This window comes from Pan troglodytes, chromosome 10 (assembly GCF_028858775.2).
Source record: "Pan troglodytes isolate AG18354 chromosome 10, NHGRI_mPanTro3-v2.0_pri, whole genome shotgun sequence".
Taxonomy (NCBI): Eukaryota; Metazoa; Chordata; class Mammalia; order Primates; family Hominidae; genus Pan; species Pan troglodytes.
In genome coordinates this window covers 26,625,250-26,648,688 of record NC_072408.2, presented here as the reverse complement: position 1 = coordinate 26,648,688, position 23,439 = coordinate 26,625,250, and the positions used below count along the sequence as shown (strand labels likewise).

At 39.2% G+C, this 23,439-nt stretch overlaps 2 protein-coding genes across 7 annotated transcripts in view; both read right to left on the bottom strand.

Annotated features, from left to right (window-relative positions):
* The window catches only part of AEBP2 (AE binding protein 2), a 114,532-nt gene that overhangs the window by 38,537 nt on the left and 52,556 nt on the right, over window positions 1-23,439 (bottom strand). For all 6 annotated transcript variants that reach the window (XM_054663096.2, XM_054663095.2, XM_054663094.2 and 3 more), the window contains exons 4-6: window positions 20,894-21,080; window positions 14,661-14,785; window positions 2,089-2,156 (exon numbers count right to left, since the gene is read on the bottom strand). In XM_054663096.2, the coding sequence (XP_054519071.2) occupies window positions 2,089-2,156; window positions 14,661-14,785; window positions 20,894-21,080 (380 nt within the window). The remainder of the gene's footprint in view (window positions 1-2,088; window positions 2,157-14,660; window positions 14,786-20,893; window positions 21,081-23,439) is intronic.
* LOC129136516 (large ribosomal subunit protein eL34-like) lies at window positions 5,575-6,056 on the bottom strand. The gene has a single exon (XM_063785487.1). The coding sequence runs from the start codon at window positions 5,971-5,973 to the stop codon at window positions 5,674-5,676; it is 300 nt and encodes a 99-aa protein (XP_063641557.1). The 5' UTR covers window positions 5,974-6,056; the 3' UTR covers window positions 5,575-5,673.

Genomic DNA, 23,439 nt, shown 5'->3' with positions numbered 1-23,439 from the left:
GATCAGTCCACGTTAAGTGAACAAGTTTCCCAGAAGCCAGGGAAGCTCGGCTATCAACCTTAATAGCAGGACTTGGAGTCCCAGATAAGAAATGGCAGTGTTAAATTTTAAACATGAATTCAGGAATAAATTAAACATTTTCAGTGGCAATATCTTATCAAATTAGAAATTTGTCAGAACACACTGGCTAGCTTTTAACTCAATGAGTGAAATTCATACTTGATTTTGACTTGCTGGAAATCTGACAGCAAGTTTCTTTACTAAGAGAGAAATAAAAGGGCCCAGTGCGGTGGCTCCTTCCTCTAATTCCAGCACTTTGGGAGGCCAAGGGGGGAAGATAACTTGAGCCCAGGAGTTTAAGACCACACTGGCCAACATGGTGAAACCCCATCTGTACTAAAAATACAAAAATTAGCTGGGCATGGTGGCGCACACCTGTATTCCCATCAACTCCGGAGAACGAGGCACAAGAATCGCTTGAACCCAGGAGGCAGAGGTTGCAGTGAGCCAAGAGTGCACCACTGCACTGCAGCATGGGCGTCAAAGCGAGACTATCTCTCCAAAAAAACCCAAAAAAACAAAAAACAGAAACAAAACCTGTAAGATTAAAGTCCATTTAAAAAAATAAATAAATAAATAAAAACCCTGTAAGACTAAACTCCATTTAAAAAAAAAAATGCATGCGGCCATAACACTGAATTCAAAGAAATTCAACTCTACAAGAAAATTCAAATGAATGTATTTTGATATTTGGATTAATCAATTTCCAAAACATTAGGAATATACACATTTGAATTTGACTTTTTTGAACAGGGTCTCACTCTGTCACCCAAGCTTGAGTTGCAGTGGTGCAATCACGGCTCACTGCAGCTTCAACCTCCTGGGCTCAATCAATCTTCCCGCCTCAGTCTCCTGAGTATCTGGGACTACAGGCGACACCATCACAACCAGCTAATTTCTTTTTTTGTTTTCCTGTAGAGACGGGGATTCACTATACTGCCCAGGCTGATCTCAAACTCCTGCCCTAAAAGCAATCTTTCTGCCTCAGCCTCACAAAGCACTGGGATTACCAGCATAAACCACTGCGCCCAGCCATTGGCCACATATGTGAATTAGGTACACATAATGAAATCTCCTTCAATGAAATTTATTCTATTCTTGATGCTTATTAATTTTGTCCAATATGTCTATAATATACCCTCATTTCCTTTTATAAAAAGAAAATTTTAATAAAAAAGATTTAAAAATCACATGAAATATATGAACTAAGCTCTAAATGGGCACTAAAACTTAAAGAAAAACGTAATCACTGCTAGAAAATTAGTCAATTGCTTTTTCTATAAAATACCATTCACCATGCACTAGAGAACATTTACAAATTTTTTAAATAAAAGATTCAAACAAAGGCACAGCTATGGCTGCTTGTATACTGCTTGGAGGTCACTAAAAATGCTAAAAATGATTTAAATTTTCTGTAACTACTTTTTTTTATTTTTGAGACAGAGTCTCACTGATGCCCAGGTTGAGCATCTCAAAAAACAAAACAAAAAAACAAAAAACACCACACAAGATTTAAAAAGCTTAAGATTTTTGTTTGTTTTGTTGTTTTTGAGACAGTCTCACTCTGTTACCCAGGCTAGAATGCAGTGCCATGATCTCGGCTCACTGCAACCTTTGCCTCCCGGGTTCAAGTGACTCTCGTGCCTCAGCCTCCCGAGAAGCTGGGATTATGGGTGCGCACCACCACACCCGGCTAATTTTTGTATTTTTAGTAGAGACAGGGTTTTACCATGTTGGCCAGGCTGGTCTCGAACTGCCGGCCTCCCCCAGCCTCCCAAAGTGCTGGGATTACAGGCGTGAGCCACCGCCTCCAGCAAAAAGAAAAGGGGGGGGCTTAAGTTTTGAAGCGTAAAACGTGAACCTGATAGTCTAAGACCTTTCAGATTATCTCTTTAATCCTGACAACCTCAAAACGTTGTAAAATGTAATTTCTTTTTATTTGAATTTAATAAATAATTTTTGTGTGTAAGATTTTAACAAAAATAAAACATGAACTTATTACTTACGCATAATATTTCAAATACTTACATGTCTTCAGGCATCCAATGAAGCAAAAGTTTGATCTTCCCAGAATCTTCTTTTCTCTTAGCTATTACCTGATAATGACATGAAAAGAAATCATAAAAACAATGTGTAAAACATCATTTTCATGTATTGTTAAAAAACACTTTTGGGGCTGGGCGCGATGGCTCATGCCTGTAATCCCAGCACTTTGGGAGGCCAAGGCGGGTGGATCATAAGGTCAGGAGTTTGAGACCAGCTTGGCCAATATGGTGAAACCCCGTCTCTACTAAAAACACAAAAATTAGCCGGGAGTGGTGGTGGGCTTCTGCAGTCCCAGCTACTCAGGAGGCTGAGGCAGGAGAATCACCTGAACCCAGGAGGTGGAGGTTGCAGTGAGCCAAGATCACGCCACTGCACTCCAGCCTGGGCAAGACTCCATCTCAGAGAAAAAAAAAAACTTTCACCCCTAATCAAGAACTTAAGTGTTCATACCCTGGAAGAGATAGTAATCCTGCCTGCTTTGTAGTTCTTCCCTGTCTTGTAGCACTCAAACCTTTGTCTTTCCCACAAGACTGAAAACTCCATGACATAGGAATATTTCTTATCCTGTGAATCTTTGTGTCATACCACCTATAGTAGTGTTTAGTATAAAATAAATTAATTGTTTGAAAATCTATCCTAAAAAAAAAACCTAGATTCAGTAAAAGCTCTGTGGCCAAGGATGTTTGTGTTACAGTGAACACCTTCGAGCACTTCAGGCCCAAAAGGGGGACAGCAAATATTCCAACACTAAGATCTAGGAACTGTACTCATTAATACCCATTCTCTCCATCCAAGCTGCCATAAACCCAAGTTCAGGTCTCCATTCTTCTGGACCTCCTCAAGTCATCAAAGCTACCTTCCACTCAGTGCCCAGAAGACTTTTTCCAAAGTATAAATTCAGTAGCATCACTTTCCTGACAAACTCTTCAACAGTTCCCCCGAGCACTTAGGAAAGGGTCACTCTTAGTATGGTGCAGAAAACTCTTCAGGATCTGGCCTCTTTAGGCCTCAGCTATTTCATGGTTTTCTGCCTTGAACGCCTTTAGCCTCATACTGAGAACAGTTTCCCAAACTATGGAACATAATAGAAATATTGTCGGCCGGGCGCGGTGGCTCACGCCTGTAATCCCAGCACTTTGGGAGGCCAAGGCGGGCGGATCACGAGGTCAGGAGATCGAGACCATCCTGGCTAACACGGTGAAACCCCGTCTCTACTAAAAATACAAAAAATTAGCCGGGCGTGGTAGCGGGCGCCTGTAGTCCCAGCTACTCGGGAGGCTGAGGCAGGAGAATGGCGTGAACCCGGGAGGCGGAGCTTGCAGTGAGCCGAGATCGCGCCACTGCACTCCAGCCTGGGCAACAGAGCGAGACTCCGTCTCAAAAAAAAAAAAAAAAAAAAAAAAAAGAAATATTGTCCTGCTCTCTAACTTAATGGAACAACCAACTCTCTGGGGCTTTCTGTGCACCAGCAGCATTAATGTTTTACAGAAGAACAGTTATCATATTCAGATACCATTTTAGAGTGCTGGCCACACAACAGTAAAACAAAACAAATCCCACTCTACTAAAACTAAAGACTTATTTGTATGAAAACTGGAGTTCATAGCTTTTGGAAGGCTTACTAAAGGTCATTTCCTCGGTAGCTCACGCCTGCAATACCAGTACCTTGGGAGGCCAAGGTGGGAGGATCACCTGAGCCCAGGAGTTCTAGACCAGCCTAGGCAACATAGGGAGATCCTGTGTCTCAATAAAAAAAATTAGCCAGGTATGGTGGTGCTTGCCTGTAGTCCCAGCTACTTGGGAGGCTGAGGTGACAGGATCACCTGCCCAGGAGCTGTGACTGCCCCACTGCACTCCAGGCTGAGCAACAGAGGCCCCATCTCAAAAAAAAAAAAAAAAAAAAAAAAAAGTCACTACCTTAAAAAGTGATGTACTGCAGAATTACAGTAAAAATTGAGAACAAAAACTGTAACATGTCTCATTAGGGTATCTCTAATAGCTTTTCAATTGTCTACAAGTTCTGGCTCCGCTTTAATAAATAAAAGCTGCAAACCATTAGATTATGTACACATTTAAATGTGTTTTATTCAAGAAATGTGACCAGAAACCCCAATTAACGTATCTAGACTCCAAAGTATGACTTTGGCTCTATATAAAACAAATTACTAAACATTCATTTACGTATTCAGCAAAAATGTTTAAGTTACGTACGCTTCATTTTTTGATTACTCATTTTAACTCAGGCAATTAACCTAGGCAACTATAGGTCTCAGTTAAGTCAAATAAAATTCACATCAGATTTTTACTCCCACCATCCCAACACTTTCCTGCCTGGCATATGCCGTGTCTGCCCATGCGCATACACAATTATACATAGGACACATGCATTATCACCTTTTCTGCGTTGCCCCTCCCCCACAACTCCAATAATGGGTGAAAAGTCTCTAGTCCATGTCTTCAAAATGCTGAGTGCTTACTCTACATTAGCATGTATTACACCATATTGCCATTGCTTTATGTGCCTACCTTCCCTCACCGAGTGTGGAATGTAGAATATGGTAGACAATTCAGTCTCTACCTTAGGTACTAACCCAAACATTTCCAATAAATGGAGAATGCAATGCAATATAATGGAATACTATGCAGTCATTTAACATTGGGTTTACACACACACTAATAAAAACAAGTGATAGGTGGGCAGAACACTTGAGGTTAGAAGTTTGTGACCAGCCTGGCCAACATGGTGAAACCCTATCTCTACTAAAAATATAAAAATTAGCCAGGTGTGATGGTGCACGTCAGTAATCCCAGCTACTCAGGAGGCTGAGGCAGGAGAATTGCTTAAACCTGGGCAGCGGAAGCTACAGTGAGCCGAGATCATGCCACTGCACTCCAGTCCAAGCAACAGAGCGAGTGAGACTCCATCTCAAAAAAAAAAAAAAAAAAAAAGAAAGTAGCTATGTTACTAATATTATCGAAGTAAAAGGTTTTTCAACAACCCTGTCTCAATTTCACTTTTATTTTTCAAGCCAAAGTCTCACTCTGTCACCCAGGCAGTGCAGTGACATAATCTCAGCTCACTGCAACCTCTGTCTCCTAGCCTGGAGTATTCTTCCCGCCTTGGCCTCCTGAGCAGCCAGAACCACAGGCGCAGCCACTAAGCCTAGGTATGTCTTTTTTATTTTTTCTAGAGACGGGGTTTTACCATTTTGCCCAGGCTGGTATCAAACTCCTGAGCTCAGGTGATCTGCCTACCTCAGTCTCCCAAGTGCTGAGATTACTGGTGTGAGCCACAGCACCCAGCCTCAACTTCACTTTTAATCATATATTTTCACAAATATATGTGAATTAAAGAAGCTTTAACTAATCAAGCCAAAGCCATGTTATTATTAAGAGAATGAAAATGCCATTTGTTTTACTAAGTATGTGGCTTAGCTTAGCCAACCAAAAGCATTCATAGTAGATGAAATTTTTTCAAGTCTTTTCATTTTTATTACTTAAAAAAGTTTCATTTTTTAAATTTAGCTGACTCTGTGCTTGTGCCTTCAACACTTACACACCAATTTTCTACTCCTTAATAAGGAAAGCATGTTTGATCCTGTCACAAACACATTTAGCACACATGGAACCACCACAGGCCCTGCTGACATGTTCTTTGCTTTGGACAATCTCATTAAGAACTTTAGGTCTCACAGCACGAACCCCTCCATGTCTGCCTGGGCACATGCCACATGCAGATTTTGGTGCTTTCCCAATGTTCTTAGTAAAAAGGTAAACAACTCTATTACCAAGGGTCTGGGACAGCCTTGTTTTGTTAGAGGCTGTATTGTAGAAAAGCCTACGACAGTATGTCAAATGCTGGACCATTCTGAGTGCCTGCAGACAACGTTCCGGAAGAGGAAGAAGAAAGCCTTTGAAATATTTTTAAATGAATAAACAGTAAAGAAAAAATACTAAAGAGAAGGAAAAGTCTCTAATTTACAACTTAAGGCATTTGTTATCTCCTGGAGTTTTTTGCTGTAGTTGGTTTTATTTTAAATGAAAGGTAGGCCAATCAGTCTAGGTTTAAGCTTAAGGAATCTATGCAAGTTAACATCGATCTAACAGAAAGACCTGAAAAAGTATAAGAAAAGCAATATATTTTCCTTTCATTACCAGATTCTGAAAATTAAGGTAATGCTTAAATAAAATAAAATCAGGCAAAACAATAACGTCAAACTCTTAAAATTTCCATATAAACAAAATTAGAACTTTAGTGTTTTAATAATCTTAATCTCAATTTTTTTTAATCAAGTTCCAACCACCCAAACAAAATAATCTTATAATGTAATCCTGAAAACATATTAGGACTGAGTAAAAGCAGAGCTTTAAGCAAAAACAAAACACTGTCTCCACTATATAAAAACCTATGGTGAGGCCAGATGCAGTGGCTCACACCTATAATCCCAGCACTTTGGGAGGCTGAGGCAGGAGGACTGCTTGAGCCCAGGAATTCGAGGCCAGCCTGGACAACATGGTGAATCCCCGTTTCTAGTTTTTATTTTTTAAAATATGGTTTTTTAAAAAAACAAAAAAAAAAGTCTGTAGTCAAATAAATACTCTGATTCTAGACTTGGCAACAAAATTTAAAAGCCCAAACACAGGTCTGGAGCTGCTAAAATAAAATACCTCTACAATGAAATAATACACAAAAACAATGCAAGCCAACCAAGCACAGCAAGCCAACTGATTGGTAACTAGGATTTTGCTGACCTCTTCTGGAGAAGGCTCGAAAGAAAATATTTCAATTAATGAAATAAGGCAAATTAGGCAAACCAAACAGTATAGTACCTCATAGCCTTCTTTTAACCAATTGTTTCATTATTTGTATTATTTTCTATAAAAGTTAATTTGATAACAAAGTAACTTAAACTTGCAGTTAGTACTGAATGTTTTTTACTACTAACAGAATTGATTCTGTTTAACATGTACTGCCTCCATCAAAACCTTCCCAGTTATAGAACTTTGGAGCTCCAATTTGCTCACCTAGCTCCTTTCCTTTCTATTGTGTCCAGCGAAGACCTTATCTCATTATGGATGTCTCTTCCTTCCACTTTCCTTCTCCAGGAAAAAAAATCATTCTTCAGATTACATTCCACCTTTGTGACTTTTCCTCAGTTAAGGTACCTCTGCCTCCTCACTGTGACTTAAGGGTGGACATCACTCATTCCTAGGTTTTTAAGCTTACAATATATGTAAGTGTCAATGTTCTTAAGCCCTCTCAGATGTTTTCCATAGCTCAAAAGCTTTTCATTTTCATGGACTATTTTGAGTCTGCGCAAATTTTTTATTTTCTTTCTAGACTTCTAATATTATTACCACTATTTTTGGTTCCTTCATTTTCCTTCTTTTGGAGCCATCGCTATTCCTCCCATGATGAAGCTAAGGATTTCATCAAAAGGAGCTGCTCTAATGAAAGCATATGCAAGTTAGTGCTTCCCTTTTACATCACTTCTCCCTTATCTGTAGAGACACTAGCTCATTACTAGACCACCATTTCACTAAATCTATTGTCCTTTAAATCATTAAATGTTTGGTAAGCCCCAAACACTTCAATCCTTATGCTAACTTTCTCTTTATTTACACTTATTTCCTAGGTAATCTCATCCAGTCTAATACCTATAAATACCACAAATACACTAAAAATTCCCATATTTTCTATCTGTAGCCACACCTCTCTCCTCTGAGCTCTCAATTTATAGCCATCAGCCTAAGTGACAGAGCCACTGAATGCCCTGTAGGCCTCTAAATATGTCCAAATTAGATCTCTTGATACTCCCCTCTCCCCAATCTGCTTGCCTGAGAGCCTCCATGGCTCTGCCACGGAGCTGCCCAGGCCAAAAAGCCTTGGAGTTGCTGTTACCTCTTATTCTAAAACCCAGTATCTCATCCATCCATAATTCTTGTCCATAGTAACTCCAAAAGATAACCAGAATCCAACCCTTATCTCCACTGCAAACATTCCAGTCTAAGCCACTATCATTCTCACTTGAAATACTGAAAAGACAAATTCCCCTTTACTCTCACCCCTGACTTTCTACAATTTGTTCTCAACACAGAAACCAAAGTGAACATGTTAAAGCCTGCATGACGGAAAAGAACAACAGTAGGTTTTCTAGGGCAGGAGGTGGAGGTAGGAATGTACTACAAAGCTACACCAGAAAACTTCAGAGTGCTGGAACTATTCTATCTTAACTGTGGTGGTGCTTGCCTCAGTGAGTACAACTTTCAAAACTCTCAGAAATGTATACTTTCAATGGGTACAGTTTATTATATATAAATTGTACCTCAATAAAAATTATTGACAGCAAGTTTCTTTACTAAGAGAGAAATAAAAGGGCCAGGCACGGTGGCTCATGCCTGTAATCCCAGCACTTTGGGAGGCCAAGGTGAGTGGATCACTACAGTTCAGGAGTTCGAGACCAGCCTGGCCAACATGGCGAAATCCCATCTCTACTAAAAATACAAAAATTAGCTGGGCATGGGGACGCTAATTTAGTACAGTCCCAGCTACTGGGGAAGCTGCAGCACAAGAATCGCTTGAACCTGGGAGGCAGAGGTTGCAGTGAGCCAGTATGGTGTCACTGCACTCCGGCCTGGGTGACACAGCAAGGCTCTGTCTCAAAAAGATATTATATATATTATTTTAAAAACTAGGCCAGGCACGGTGGCTCACTCCAGCACTCTGGGAGGCAAAGCCAGGAGGATCACTTGAGCCCAGGAGTTTGAGATCAGCCTGGGCAACATAGCAAGACGTCGTCTCTACAAAAAAAAAAAAAAAAAAACTCAAAAAACTAGCCAGGCATGGTGGTGTGCTCCTACAGACCAAACTACCTGGGAGACTGAGGAGAGAGGACTGCTTGAGCCCAGGAGTTTGAGGCAACAGTGAGCCATGATCATACCACCACATTTCACCCTGGGTGACACAGTGAAACTCTGACTCAAAAAAACAAAACAAACAAACAAACAAACAAAATCAGACCATGCCTATTCAACCCCCTTCAATGGCTTCCCATCTCACACAGAATAAAAGCTAAGGTCTTAGTCCACCAAGGTTCTGCCTATTACCTCTCAAACTTAACTCCTACTCTCTCCTCTTCCCTTGTTCCCTCCAGCTACGCTGCCTACTCTGCCGACTCACTGTTGTCCCACCTCAAGATGTTACACCTCATCTTCCCTCTAGCTAAAATGCTTATCCCCCACTAATAATTGAATGGCTTATGCCCTCATTACAAGTTTTTACAATTTTACTAATTTATCTTGTTTTATCATGTCTCTTCCATTAGAGTAGCTGCATGGTATTTTTTGTTGGGTTGGTTTTAATCTGTTTTGTTCACTGCTATGTCATTACATTAGTACCTGGCTCACAGTAGGTGCTCAATATTTAATGATCACCTTAATATTTAAAACAGTTTAATAAGTGAATGAACAAACTAGCTCTGATGCCACACTCTGGACATGGTGACAACATCTTACTGACCTGTTAAAACAAAAAAAATCTGTATTACAGACCTACCATATCATAAAACTATGTTCCCAAATTTCAAAGGAGGACTTCAACCAGCCTTGGTGAGCAAGGCTCTAACCTTGCTGAATCCCCACAAAGTCCCCAGAGCAGCCATATTAACTCTTTCTGGTCTCCAAATCCTGTATTTTACCCCCCAACTCTTTCATCCTTATTTAGATAAATGTATTTCCTATGTTATTTAAAAGAGAATAAGGACACCTTTCCTCAAATTCATGTCTCTTGTGTCTTCCAATCTCAGAAAAAGTCTCCTTTCCTTTGCATCTAATTTTCCACTTTCTTGCCTTTGACTCCAAATTTTGTTCTATCACTCTCTCCTTTATATCCTTATCTAATTTCTAAAATACACAATTCTACCCTTAAATATTCTAAAACTTGAGTGGAATGTACTGATACCTATTGCTCCATTTTCTATCTTGCCTTTTTTTAAATAAAGTTATTTAATAGTGTCCATTTAATTGGTATATTTGCTGTCAATAAATTGGCAACACAAGGAAGAACAAAAGGGTGAGCTCCTAACCAGGCTCTCATGCCAGGCTCAAGCAGGATCTATCTTCCCTGTAGTATCACACATATCAATCTAAATACCACAAGAGTTCTCATCCTGGAATCCATGAATAGGGTGTGGGTAAAGGTCCATAAACCCTATGTAATAACAGTACACAACTAGTCAGTCAGGTGCGGTGGCTCACGCCTGTAATCCCAGGGCTTTGGGAGGCCGAGGTGGGTGGATCACAAGGTCAGGAGATCGAGAGCATCCTTGCTAACACGGTGAAATCCCGTCTCTACTAAAAAAAATACAAAAAAATTAGCCAGGCGTGGTGGGGGGGGGGGCGCCTGTATTCCCAGCTACTCGGGAGGCTGAGGCAGGAGAATGGTGTGAACCTGGGAGGCGGAGCTTGCAGTGAGCTGAGATCGCGCCACTGCACTCCAGCCTGGGCGACAGAGCAAGACTCCGTCTCAAAAAAATATATACAACTATACTAGATCACAATAGGAAAGACAATACAACCTTTTTAGTCCCTAGTTTCATTATCTGAAAAATTCAAGTTAGGGGACAACATTGGTTATGCAGTAACTAAAAACATAAATTAATGTAAATGATACATTTAATAACCTACATTATGTCAAGCATGCCTCCATTTAAATTTAGTCCATAAACAAGACAAGGTTAGCCTGGGCAACATGGTGAGACCTTGCCTCTACCAAAAATAAATTAGCCAGGTGTGGTAGCTCATGCCTGTGGTCCCAGCTACTCAGAAGACTGAGGTGGGAGGATCTCTTGAACCCAGGAGATTGAGGCTACAGTGAGCCATGTTTGTGCCACTGCACTCCAGCCTGGGTGACAGAGTAAGACCCTGTCTTGGAAAGGGAAAGAAAGACAAAGGATATCAGCAGGGCGTGGTGGCTCACCTGTAATCTCGACACTTTGGGAGGCTAGGACAGGAGGACTGCTTGAGGCAAAGAGTTCAAAACCAGCCTGGGCACCACAGCAAGATCCTGTCTCTATAAAAATAAATGTTTAAAAAAAAAAAAAACCCAAGGATGTCTCCTCTCACCATTCCTATTCAACACAGCACTGGAAGTCCTAGCCAGAGCAATCAATCAGGTAAGATCAATAAAAGGCATCCAAATAGGAAAAGAGGAAATCGAATTTACTTTCTTCACTGCCAATATGATTCTACACCTAGAAAAACCTGAAGATTTCACCAAAAAGCTCATAAACCTGATAAACAACTTTAGCAAAGTCTCAGGATACAAAAAAAATCAATGTACAAAAATCAGTAGCATTTCTATACCCCAATAACACTCAAGCTGACAACCAAATCAAGAATGCAATTCCATTCACCATAACACACACACACACACACACACACACACACACCAAGGAATACATCTAACCAAGGAGGTAAACAATCTCTACAAGGAGAACTACAAAAGGCTGCTAAAAGAAATCATAGATGACACAAAAAAATAGAAAAATATTCCATGCTCACAGATTGGAAGAATCAGTATCATTAAAATGGTGACAACGCCCAAAGGAATTTACAGATTCAATGCTATTCCTATCAAGCTACCAATATTTTTTCACAGAATTACAAAAAAGTATTCTAAAATTCACATGGAATGAAAAGGAGCCCAAAGAGCCAAGGCAATCCTAAGCAAAAAGAACAAAGCCAGAGACACCACCTTACCCGACTTCAAACTACACTACAAGGCTACAGTAACCAAAACAGTGCAGTATTGGTACAAAAATAAACAAACAGCCAAGCATGGTGGCTCGCGCCTATTAATCCCAGCACTCTGGGAAGCTGAAGCGGGTGGATCACCTGAGGTTGGGAGTTCGAGACCAGCCTGACCAACGCGGAGAAACCCCGTCTCTACTAAAAATATAAGATTAGCCAGGCATGGTGGTACATGCCTGTAATCCCAGCTACTTGGGAGGCTGAGGCACAAGAATCGCTTGAACCCAGGAGGCAGAGGTTGCAGTGAGCCGAGATCATGCCATTGCACTCCAGCCTGGGCAACAAGAGCGAAAGTCCATCTCAAAAAAAAAAAATGAATAGACAAACAGACCAATGAAATTAGGATAGAAGCCCCTGAAATAAAACTGCACACCTACAACCAACTGATCTTCAAAAAAGTTGACAAAAATAAAAACGGTGAGGAAAGGACTCCCTAATTCAATAAATGGCACTGGAGAAATTGGCTAACCATATGCCAAAGAATGAAACTGGACCTCTACTGAGCTCTCACCATATAAAAAATTAACTCAAGATAGGCCGGGCATGGTGGCTCATGCCTGTAATCCCAGCACTTTGGGAGGCCAAGGCAGGCAGATCACTTGAGGTCAGGAGTTTAATACCAGCCTGGCCAACATGGCAAAACCCCATCTCTACTAAAAATACAAAAATTAGCTGGGCTTGGTGGCATGCACCTGTAATCCGGCTACTCGGGAGGCTGAGGGAGGGGGATCGCTTGAACCTAGAGGGTGGAGGTTGCAGTGAGCCTAGATCATGCCACTGCACTTCAACCTGGGCAACAGAGCAAGACTCTGTCTCAAAAGAAAAAAAAGTAGGTACAAATAACAGGAAACCATATATAATTGGGAAGTAAGTAAGGACATCTCCAATTGCCTTGAATAGTGAAATCCAAGGATGCTCTAAAAGGCCTTTATATAAAATAACATGGTGTTGCATATAATCTATGCAAAACCTCCCATATAATTAAGTCAATACTATGTAAATAGTTGGTACACTGTACTTTTTAATTTGTATGATTTTTATTGTGGTTCTTGTCCCCGCAAATATTATCAATCCGTGGTTGGTTGTAGCCACGGTCTCAGAACCTGTGAATACAGAGGGATGACTGCATGTAGAAGAAAACATGAAAATGCAAAAACAAAACAAACAAAAAAAAAAACTCATTTTTATAGGAGACGACGGAAATAGAGGTTCAAACCAAACAACATATTGATATCAATAAGGACCTTTTGTATTTCAATTTTCATGCATTTTTCAATTGAAATATAAAAAATAAAAGTAACCCAAATTAAGTGTATATATAATTTTTTTTTTCCAGACAGGGTCTCACTTTGTAGCCCAGGCTGCAGTGCAGTGCCATGATCACAGCTCACTGCACCCTTGACCTCCTGGGCTCAGCCAATCCTCCCACCTTAGCCTCCTGGGTAACTGGGACTACAGGTGCACACCACTATGCCTGGCTAATTTTTTGCATGTTTTTGTAGAGACAGGGATTTGCCATATTATCCAGGCTGGTATTGAATTCCTAGGTTCAAGCAATCTGCCTGCCTTGGCCTCCCAAAGTACTAGGATTATAGGTGTGAGCCATGAAGCCTGGCTGTATTTTTTTTTTTTTTGAGATGGAGTTTCGCTCTTGCTGCCTAGGTCGGAGTGCAGTGGCACGATCTCGGCTCACAGCAGCCTCCAACTCCTGGGCTCAAGCAATTCTCCTGCCTCAGCCTCCCAAGTAACTGGGATTGCAGATGACCACTACCACGCCCAGGTAATTTTTTGTATGTTTAGTAGAGACAGGGTTTTGCCACGTTGGCCAGGCTGGTCTCGAACTCCTGGCCTCAGGTGATCCACCTGCCTAGGCCTCCCAAAATTTTGGGATTACAGGCATGAGCCACCACGCCTGGCCTGTATTTTGTCAGCCTAAATTAAACACATATTTTTCAGAGATTCAAATCACCAAAAGTATGATCTACAATGTACATTTATTAACTTAATTACACCAAACTACACCAATTTAAAAATGACTGAAAAACAAAATGAAAAGAGGCATGGAAGAAAGAATAACTCTCTATTACAACTCCTAATTAACCAAAAAATAAAATGTATTTATTCTTTTTCAAATTTGGTACTTTTCTTCTTCTCTGTTGACAACATAGTCATTCAACAACTATACTGAGTGCCTACCATGTGCCAGGCAAAATTCTAGGCACTTGGGATAGATGAGTGGAACAAAAGAGACTAAAATCCTTTCCTTCATGAAGCTCTGATAGCAAATATAATCTTATATTCTGTTTAACATAAACTTTGGATGGGTGCGTGGGGTAAGAGGTGGCTCCATGCAGTGCACAGAAATGTGAATGACACTTTTTAGAGGTAAAAGGAGTCTCATGTTCTAATTTTGCAAATGAGGAAACCAGGTGAGAAAAGACACCTGGTTTAGCTAATGTCAGAGCCCAGTAATGCCTAGTAACACTGTATGGTGTGTCATCCCATTATTCCTAAGTAGCTCAAACTAAAGGCTAACATATTCAGTTTAATCACAAACACGTAAAATTATAAGAAATGTGTGCTTTATAACCAATAATACAATATTTTAAATACTGATAAAACAAAAGGTTTTGTGATTTCTGTTAAATTGTATTTTCTTAGATTCTGAGAGATTTAGAAATGATTGTGGAAATATTTTTTTGCAAAGTTTTATATTTAATTTGAAAAAATAAAAGAATACTTACAGTACTATGAAAAACAACACTGTGTCCCTTCCCTAAACTTTCTATATGAGCTGAGAGGTTAAAGCATATGGCTCGATGTCTTATCGCATCCAGTGTTTGTGCATCGAAGAAATCATGTGGCCGTGCTAAAAGTCAACATAAAAAGTAAAGAATATTTAGAAAAACATAACAGTAATAAGTAATAAAGATGGAAACAATTAACAAATACATATCTATCAATAGTATTTAAATTCAAGATTATTATTTGCTTACAAAACATGGACTCTAGATAAGAAGACTAATATGCAAAAGCATTATTTCAACAAATGAGTGAATGTGGGTTAATTCTGACCCTTGGTGAGTTAAGTTCTAACCTCAAACCTCATGATTCCACATCTCAGCTACTTCATTTTTCATAAAATGTTATCTTTTACTCCAACATCTCGCCTCAGCATAAGGTCTGTTATCAGCGATCTGAGGAACATCATCTATATATCAGGATTTCAAACTCACCATTGCCAAACATACAAAATAAATTTTGTGAACATTTTGTGTTACCATGTAATTTCAAATTGTACAAATCTGACAATACAATAATATTATTTTGAGGTTTTTTTTTTTTTTTTTTTTTTTTAGAGACAGAGTCTCACTCCTTCACCCAGGCTGAAGTGCAGTGGCGCCATCTCAGCTCACTGCAACCTCTGCCTCCCAGGTTCAAGCAATTCTCATGCCTCAACCTCCTGCGTAGCTGGGACTACAGGCGCACACCACGAAGCCCGGCTGATTTTTGTTATTTTTAGTAGAGCTGGAGTTTCACCATGTTGGCTGGGCTGGTCTTGAACTCCTGGCTTCATGTGATCTGCCTACCTCGGCCTCCAAAAGTGCTGGGTATACAGGCATGAGCCACTGCTCCCAGCCTATTTTGAGGTTTTTGACAAGTATTTTCTTGATTATGAACAACTATTTGAACAATGATCTAATAAAATTACAAACAAATTTTTGGACGCCGATCAGTCCACCAAAGCTGCCAACCAACTCCACCAGTTATCAGCTGTATGACTGTGGGCAAACTACTTAACCTGCATTACACTGTGGATTATTTGTAAAATGTAAATTATTGTAACAATTTTCAATTGTAATTAAATAAAACAAATGCATATAAAAATGCCTTATAAATCATAAGGCCATTTATATTAATAAGCTTATATAACTGGTTTTTTTCTTTTTCTTTTAGACACAGTCTCATTCTGCTGCCCAAGGTGCTAGAGTCCAGTGGCGTGATCATGGCTCACTGTAGCCTCAAACTAACTTCTGGGCTCAAGTGATCCTCCTGTCTCAGCCTCTTGAGTAGCTAGGACTATAGGCATGTTCCACCATGGAATTTTTTTTAAAGGATAAAACGTTTCACAAATATAGAGTAGGGAACGTTTTAGTGTAATCAAAAAAATTATACACTGAAGATTTAATTTGGTAAGAACATTTTTCAAATTTCAATTTTCATCCCACTAATTATAATAAATTGTTCTATTCTTATTCCTAATAAGAAAGTTGCTCAAAATAAATAAGTTGATTATTTTACATTTGTGGAGCTTACTAATACATGTAATTTTTCAAGATCTGTAATTGAAAATTCAATTTCACTAATAAAAGAGTTGGCTTGATTCCCTGGTACAGCATATTCTGAATTACATATATGCTGATTTCCCACACTATGGCTATTCAAAGAGTTCTCAAAACATCTACACAAATCCACCATAGCTTTTATGGGGGAATATTTTCACCAGTTGGCACATCAAATATAACATACCTAAACAAACAGGTCTTTTCTCTAGATATTTCCTCAAGAAAAAATAAACAAAACACCAACTAGTAATAAACGAGCAGAAGCCAAAAGACTAAGAAGGCAGTGACAATGAGAAATCAGAAAGAAAAAAGTACTTGACATTTGCAGGGGTGAGCAAGGGAGAGTTCTGAGAAATACATCACTTTCCTGTTAGATAAGTGGCTACTCGAAAAAAAATGTGTAACTTTCTCCAAGCTCTCCAAATATATGCTTTTTCCAAAGAATAAACACTTGGGGAAAATAATAACTCATCACTCTAAATCACTAAAATTAACCACTCCTCACTCAAATTTAAACATTGAAGCCATCACTTAAATTCACAATAATGAAAGGAGTCCTCAATCTTCAGCCTATGTATTCAGACCTTAACCACACTATCTCCACTGCATTTATCAAGAATACCAAACTAGAACAGTAGTTCCAAAGTAGGTGTGTGTCATGATCCATTAGAGTACGTAAAGAATAGAACACCCTTGTTAATTTCTTCATCTCATTCTTTTTCAATATTCCTTCTTGGCAATTTTGTATAATGTGCAGTAGTAGTATTACCCGTATACAATGTATAAATTACATATGTTAAGACTGTGTGCTCAGTATTTTTTTAACTAATAAGATATATAATCAAAAACCTTTGGTGCTGGACACAGTGGCTCATGCCTGTAATCCCAGCACTTTGGGAGGCCAAGGCAGGAGGCGGATCACTTGATGCCAGGAGTTTGAGACTTGGTGGCCAACATGGTAAAACCCCATCTCTACTAAAAATACAAAAATTAGCCGGGCATGGTAGTGTGTGCCAGTAGTCCCAGCTACTCAAGAAGCTGACGCACGAGAATTGATTGCACCTGGGAGGCACTGGTTGCAGTGAGCTAAGATTGCACCACTGCACTCCAGCCTCGGCAACAAAGTGAGACCCTGTCTCAAAAAAACAAAAAACAAAAACAGAACAAAGCAAAAAGGCTGAAAGATCACAAACTGACAACCTAACATTACAGGTTGCTGTGAGCCAAGATCGCACCACTGCACTCCAGCCCGGGCAGTAAGTGTGAGACTCTGTCTCAAAAAAAAAGAAAAAAAAAAATCCTTTGGAAACCACAAAAATAGAAACTATTTTCCCATGTTTCAAAATTACATATATTGTATGATTTATCTTCTCCTCAGGTGTAATGATGATGATGTGGTTATGCAGAAAAATATCTTTATTCTTAGGAGATGCATCTTAAGCATTTTGGGTCCATGACCAAAAAGGTACATAGGTAGGAAGATAAAACAAATGTACCATATTGGTAAATCTCTAAGTGAAGAGCAATACAAGTATTTATTATACTATTCTTTCCACTTTAAAGTATATTTAAAAAGCATTAAAAATATATTTTAAAGATTTTTAAAAATAATGAAAAAATAAATAAAAATTTAAAATATGTATATATATAAATTTTATCAGGCCGGGTGCGGTGACTCACACCTGTAATCCCAGCCCTTTGGGAGGCTGAGATGGGTGGACCACTTGAGCTCAAGAGCTCAAGACCAGCCTGGTCAAAAAGACAAAACCCCACTTCTACCAAAAAAAAATACAAAAATTAGTTGGGTGTGGTGGTGTGTGCCTGTAGCCCAAGCTACCTGGGAGGCTGAGGTGGGAGAATCACCTGAGCCCAGGAGGTCGAGGCTGCAGTGAGTCATGATTGCACCACTGCATTCCAGCCTGGGTGACAGAGAGAGACCCTGTCTCAGAAAAAAAAAAAAAAAAAAAAAAGGTTAAAAAAAAACCAAATTTTATCAAACAGAAAATTACATTTGCTGCAGTGCTGCTATTTATAAGGTGTATTTTTCACAGTTTCGTAAAAACTGTCTTCTTGAATTACATGAGGAAGATACTAGGTAAAGTTAACTGCTACAGATATGTATGCTTTTAAAGAAAGTGAAATGCAGCAGCTGTTAACCATGCTAATTCAAATCACAGCACTGTCTTAACAATGGCTCCCCACAGTGAAAAGGCCTTGGATCCTTTTTAAAGTTTATAAAGTAATATATTCAGGACTAACCCCATTCTCCTCAATAAAACAGATGACAAAAAGGTATTTTCATCCACCACCTCTCTCTGCCAACTCTCCCTACGCAGCCTGCCTTACTAGCTAAGTTAATATGAGGAAAAACACCACCGTCAAAAGAAACATATACTTAAGCCGGCACCAGTACTTTGTTTCTAAGCAAGAACTGGGTATTTAACTGAATCTCTCTCCTCTTTACAAGACAAAGAGTAGCGAATTGCATAGATATTGCCAAGTATATAATGTGAAAAGTCAGAAAATTTAAATGATTACTGTATACACTGAGACTAAAATAATAATGAGGATAGGTGAAACTGGTGGAAAAGTCATCTGGTTTTTGAGTACCATAATATATATTTAGCAATTTTCTGTGTGCAACTGCAAGCTACTTGATATTAACACAAGTAAAATGACTGCAATGTTAAATTTCTGTTTTTATAAAGGATGTCAAAATGAAAATGGTACCATAAATAGCCAACGTTGATTAAAAATAAACATGATTACTTTAACAAAAAGAAACTTAAGGCCAGGTGTGGTGGGTCATGCCTGTAATCCTAGCACTTTGGGAGGCTGAAGGGGAAGGATCACTTGAGCCCAGGAGTTCAAGACCAGCCTGGAGAACACAGAGAGACCCCCCCATCTCTTCCAAAAATAAAAACTAGCCAGGCATGGTGGCTCAGGCCTGTAGTCCCAGCTACTTGGGAGGCTGAGGTGGGAGAACTGCTTGAGCCCAGGAGTCTGAAACTGCGGTAAGCCATGATCTCACTACTGCACTCCAGCCTGGGCAAGAGTAAGACCCTGTATCAAAAAAAAAAAAAAAAAAAAAAAAGCAAGAATGAAATTTAAGAAGAGTTTAAGAAAGTTTACTTTTCTCAGTTAATGAGGTAGAAAAAAATAAAAACGAAATATAAAGTTTTCTGGTTTGTTCATTTATCCGCTATAAATCTGTAGTAACAAAAAGATTTCAATGTTTTACAGACTAATTTCATAGTCTGGAATTAGTGTCTGGAGTCTTGTCTATACTAATCAATCCCCAGAGAAAAAGGGTAAAGTACAATCTATTTTTTCTTTCTAATTCACCTTTGGAGTAGACTCCCTTTCAATGAAAGCTTTATTCACTCATTCACCCATTGGTATTTCTTCATTGAGGATATGTAGTTAAAACTAACCAGCTGCTCGAGCACAGTGGCTCACGCCTGTAATCCCAGCACTTTGGGAGGCCAAGGCGGGTGGATCAAGAGGTCAGGACTTCAAGACCAGCCTGGCCACATGGTGAAACCCCGCCTCTACTAAAAATACAATGATTAGCCAGGCGTGGTGGCGGGTGCCTGTAATCCCAGCTGCTCGGAAGGCTGAGACAGAGAACTGCTTGAACCCAGAAGTCGGAGGTTGCAGTGAGCCGAGATCACACCACTGCGCTCCAGCCTGGGCGACAGTGCGAGACTCCATCAAAAAAATAATAATAATAATAAAATAAAGCCACAAACTAACCAGCTGACACAAAGAAGCAGTGACCAGCTACACTGTGAGGTTGCAAAGTCTGTTCCTACTCCCAGCATTTACAAGCCTTATCATCTATTTATTTTCTATCCTAAACATCAAGGATACATTTTGGTAAGTAAACACATAAACACTGTACATATGTTACAATAGACTAGGTACTATGACACCCATTACATTCAAATTGTTTTGCTATCGGCTGGGTGTGGTGGCTCACACCTGTAATCCCAGCAATTTGGGAGGCCGAGACAGGCAATCACCTGAGGTCGGGAGTTTGAGACCAGCCTGTCCAACATAGTGAAACCCTGTCTCACGCCATTGCACTCCGGCGAGACTCCACCTCAAAAAAAAAAAGCAACACTGCTTTGTTATCCACACACATGGCTTTGTGGTGGTTTTTTTTGTTGTTGGTTTTTTGAGACAGGGTCTCACTCTGTCTCCCAGGTTCAAGTGTGGTGGCGCGATCACGGCTCACTGCAGCCTCTACCTCCCAGCTCAGGTACACACACTACTCTGGAGTAGATAGATTACTTAACTTTCACTTGATATTTACTTTTAACATGTTCAAATTTTCTAAAATATTTCTAGAAATACCAATGTTACTATATTTTAAATGTTATTTTAGAAGAGAATCAGAGTAGCCCCCAAATCTAATTTTATACAGTTTATATTTGAAGGCCACATATACTCCCTTAGCTACTACAAACATGTGCCACTGAATTCTCACTCTCACTGACAGACAGGCATCCTACCTGTTTGTTACTTTTAATAGAAGAGGAGTTGAAGTTCAAAGTGGATTTGCATAAAAGTCTAAGATATCTTTTAAAACCATCAAATACACCAGATTTTCTCAGTGTAACACTTACGTAATGAGCGTCGTCTTTTGTTCTTTAATTTCCTCCTTTTGTTCATTCCAGCTTTAGAAGGAGATTCTTCTTTGGCCTTTGGCTGGCTAGAAACTTTTGAGGAGTTCTGCTGACTGAAGTGTGTGGGTACATGACGAGCTAGCCCTCCCTGAGAAGCAAAGCTGGCATTGCAGCCACCAACAACACACTAAAAGAAAATAAAACAGAAATAACGTCAGGCATGCTGTGTAGGGCATGAGAAGAATATCAATGAGTGAATATCTAGTATTTTCGGAAGTAAATAAGTAGTACAATAGAACTAATTCCAGAAAGGAAGCATAAGGGACTAGTAGTCTTTTCACTTTATGAAGTAAGTTGCCAAGTAAGATGACATATATTAGACAAAGCTTGAAAATGCAACAAGTTTCACATCCTCCCAGTTTACTATTTCCACTATATGCAATACAAAAATAATGGGATCTTCTTCCCAGAAAAATCTGGTTTTGAATTAATCGTTGTTATAGCAGAAGCACTAAGCTGTTTTTGCAACAAAGAATTAGATATCCTGGCAATGACTGGATTCCTGAATTTTATTTTTATTTTTTTGAGACAGAGTATTGTTGTTGCCCAGGCTGGGATGCAGTGGTGTGATCTCCGCTCACTGCAACCTCTGCCTCCTGGGTTCAAGTGATTCTTGTGCCTCAGCCTCCCGAGTAGCTGGGATTACAGCTGTGTGCTACCATGCCTGGCTAATTTTGTATTTTTAGTAGAGCTATGGTTTCACCACATTGGCCAGGCTGGTCTCGAACTCCTGGCCTCATGTGATCTGCCTGCTTTAGCCTCCCAAAGTGCTGGGATTACAGGTGTAAGCCAGCTGTATTTCTGGATTTTTAAAGTATTTTTTTTTTTACGATACATGCTACTTCAAAACCTTCAGCAGACTTCCTAGTGTTACACACTATTAAAACAGGTGAGAGAAAAGTTCAATATTGACTTTTTAATGTATTTTGTATTTTGGGTTTTGTTTTTTTTTGAGACAGGGTCTCAGTCTATCACCCAGGCTGAAGTGCAGTGGCATGATCTCGGCTCACTGCAGCCTCGACCTCCCAGGCTCAAGTGATCCTCCCACCTCAGCCTCCACACTCTACTAATAGTACCAGGTGGTGGTACTATAGGCACACGCCACCACACTCTACTAATATTTTGTTGTTGTTGCATTTTTTGTCAAAAGGGGGTTTCACCATGTTGGGTAAGCTGGTCCTGAACTCCTGGGCTCAAACCATCCACTTGCCTAGGCCTCCCACAGAGCTAGGTGTGCACGACCACACCTGCCTTGTCTTTGTAAATTACTTTCTTACAAATTTCTTAAACTTCAAATGAAAACCCATACAGACTACATTTAATATTTTAAAAATAAATAAAATTTTTTTATTTTATTTTTTTATTTATATTTTGTTTGTATAAATTGTTTAATTTGTTAAACAATTAGATCTAGCCTCTCTCTTAGAAAAGACATGCTCAGTGTTGGTCATATGCAGCCCTCTACAATATCCATTAAATACTGCCTCTTTAGCCTTCTGTACTTGCAATATTAAGAAATCAAAAGGTTAACTACCCGAGTCACCTGACAGATGTGCTATTTTAACAAAGAATGCAGAATGTTCAGGTAGCACCAGAATTAATATATACAAATTAACTGCGGTATAAGTGTGTGATTTCTAATTATATCTTGGGGAAAAAAAATTTGCAGGTCTTCTAACAAATGAATCGTCGTAATTAACACAAAACAAAACAAAACAGAAATATCCACAGTTGGATGGATAATGACTTTTCCATTAGTCATTTAACCAATTTACTTAGTTTTTGACTTACCAAACTCTAAGCATATAAATGTGTCATGTTAAAAACCAAATATATTCATCTTGTTATCCCCAGGCGGTTCATCTTGTAAAAGTTCATCTAGATAATAGCATTTAAAAAAATCACATGCCTCAGGCTCTTTCCTTCAATCGAGGTACCTCTACCAATTGTAAGCTGCTAAAATCACAACACAGCCCTTTATTTGTAAAAATCATAACTTTCCTCATAAAGTCTCTCTAAATCTGCCACAAATGGACAAGAGCTAATTCTCCCTTGAGGCTGTCCTCACACTTCACTGCATATCTATATCCCAACTCACACTTTCCATTTTGAACACAGAGATGTATATTTATGAATATTTATATTCCCAGAAGCATCTTGCAAATCATAGATATTACTAAGTATATTAGCAGAACTAAACAGCTATATGTTTACTGATGCTGATAAAAAAAAAAAAAATCACACATTCTTCTTATATGGTATCCATTAATAATTGCTCTATTTTGACATACAAAATATATTTTGGGGGCTCCTTATGGCCCTCAGCGTCTCTATGAAAAATGTTTACTTACTCTATGGTGCATACTAAGTTAAAAAAGAGGTAGAAATGATTCAAGACTTTAGTTCAAATACTTATCTATGTCTAGTAATACATAATATGCTAGAAGGATAAAGATGAATAAGATAAAGATACTACACTACAAGAG

Bases quoted from the DNA above. Each gene is read 5' to 3' on its own strand.
- LOC129136516 (XM_063785487.1), bottom strand. From the start codon at position 5,973: ATGGTCCAGCATTTGACATACTGTCGTAGGCTTTTCTACAATACAGCC.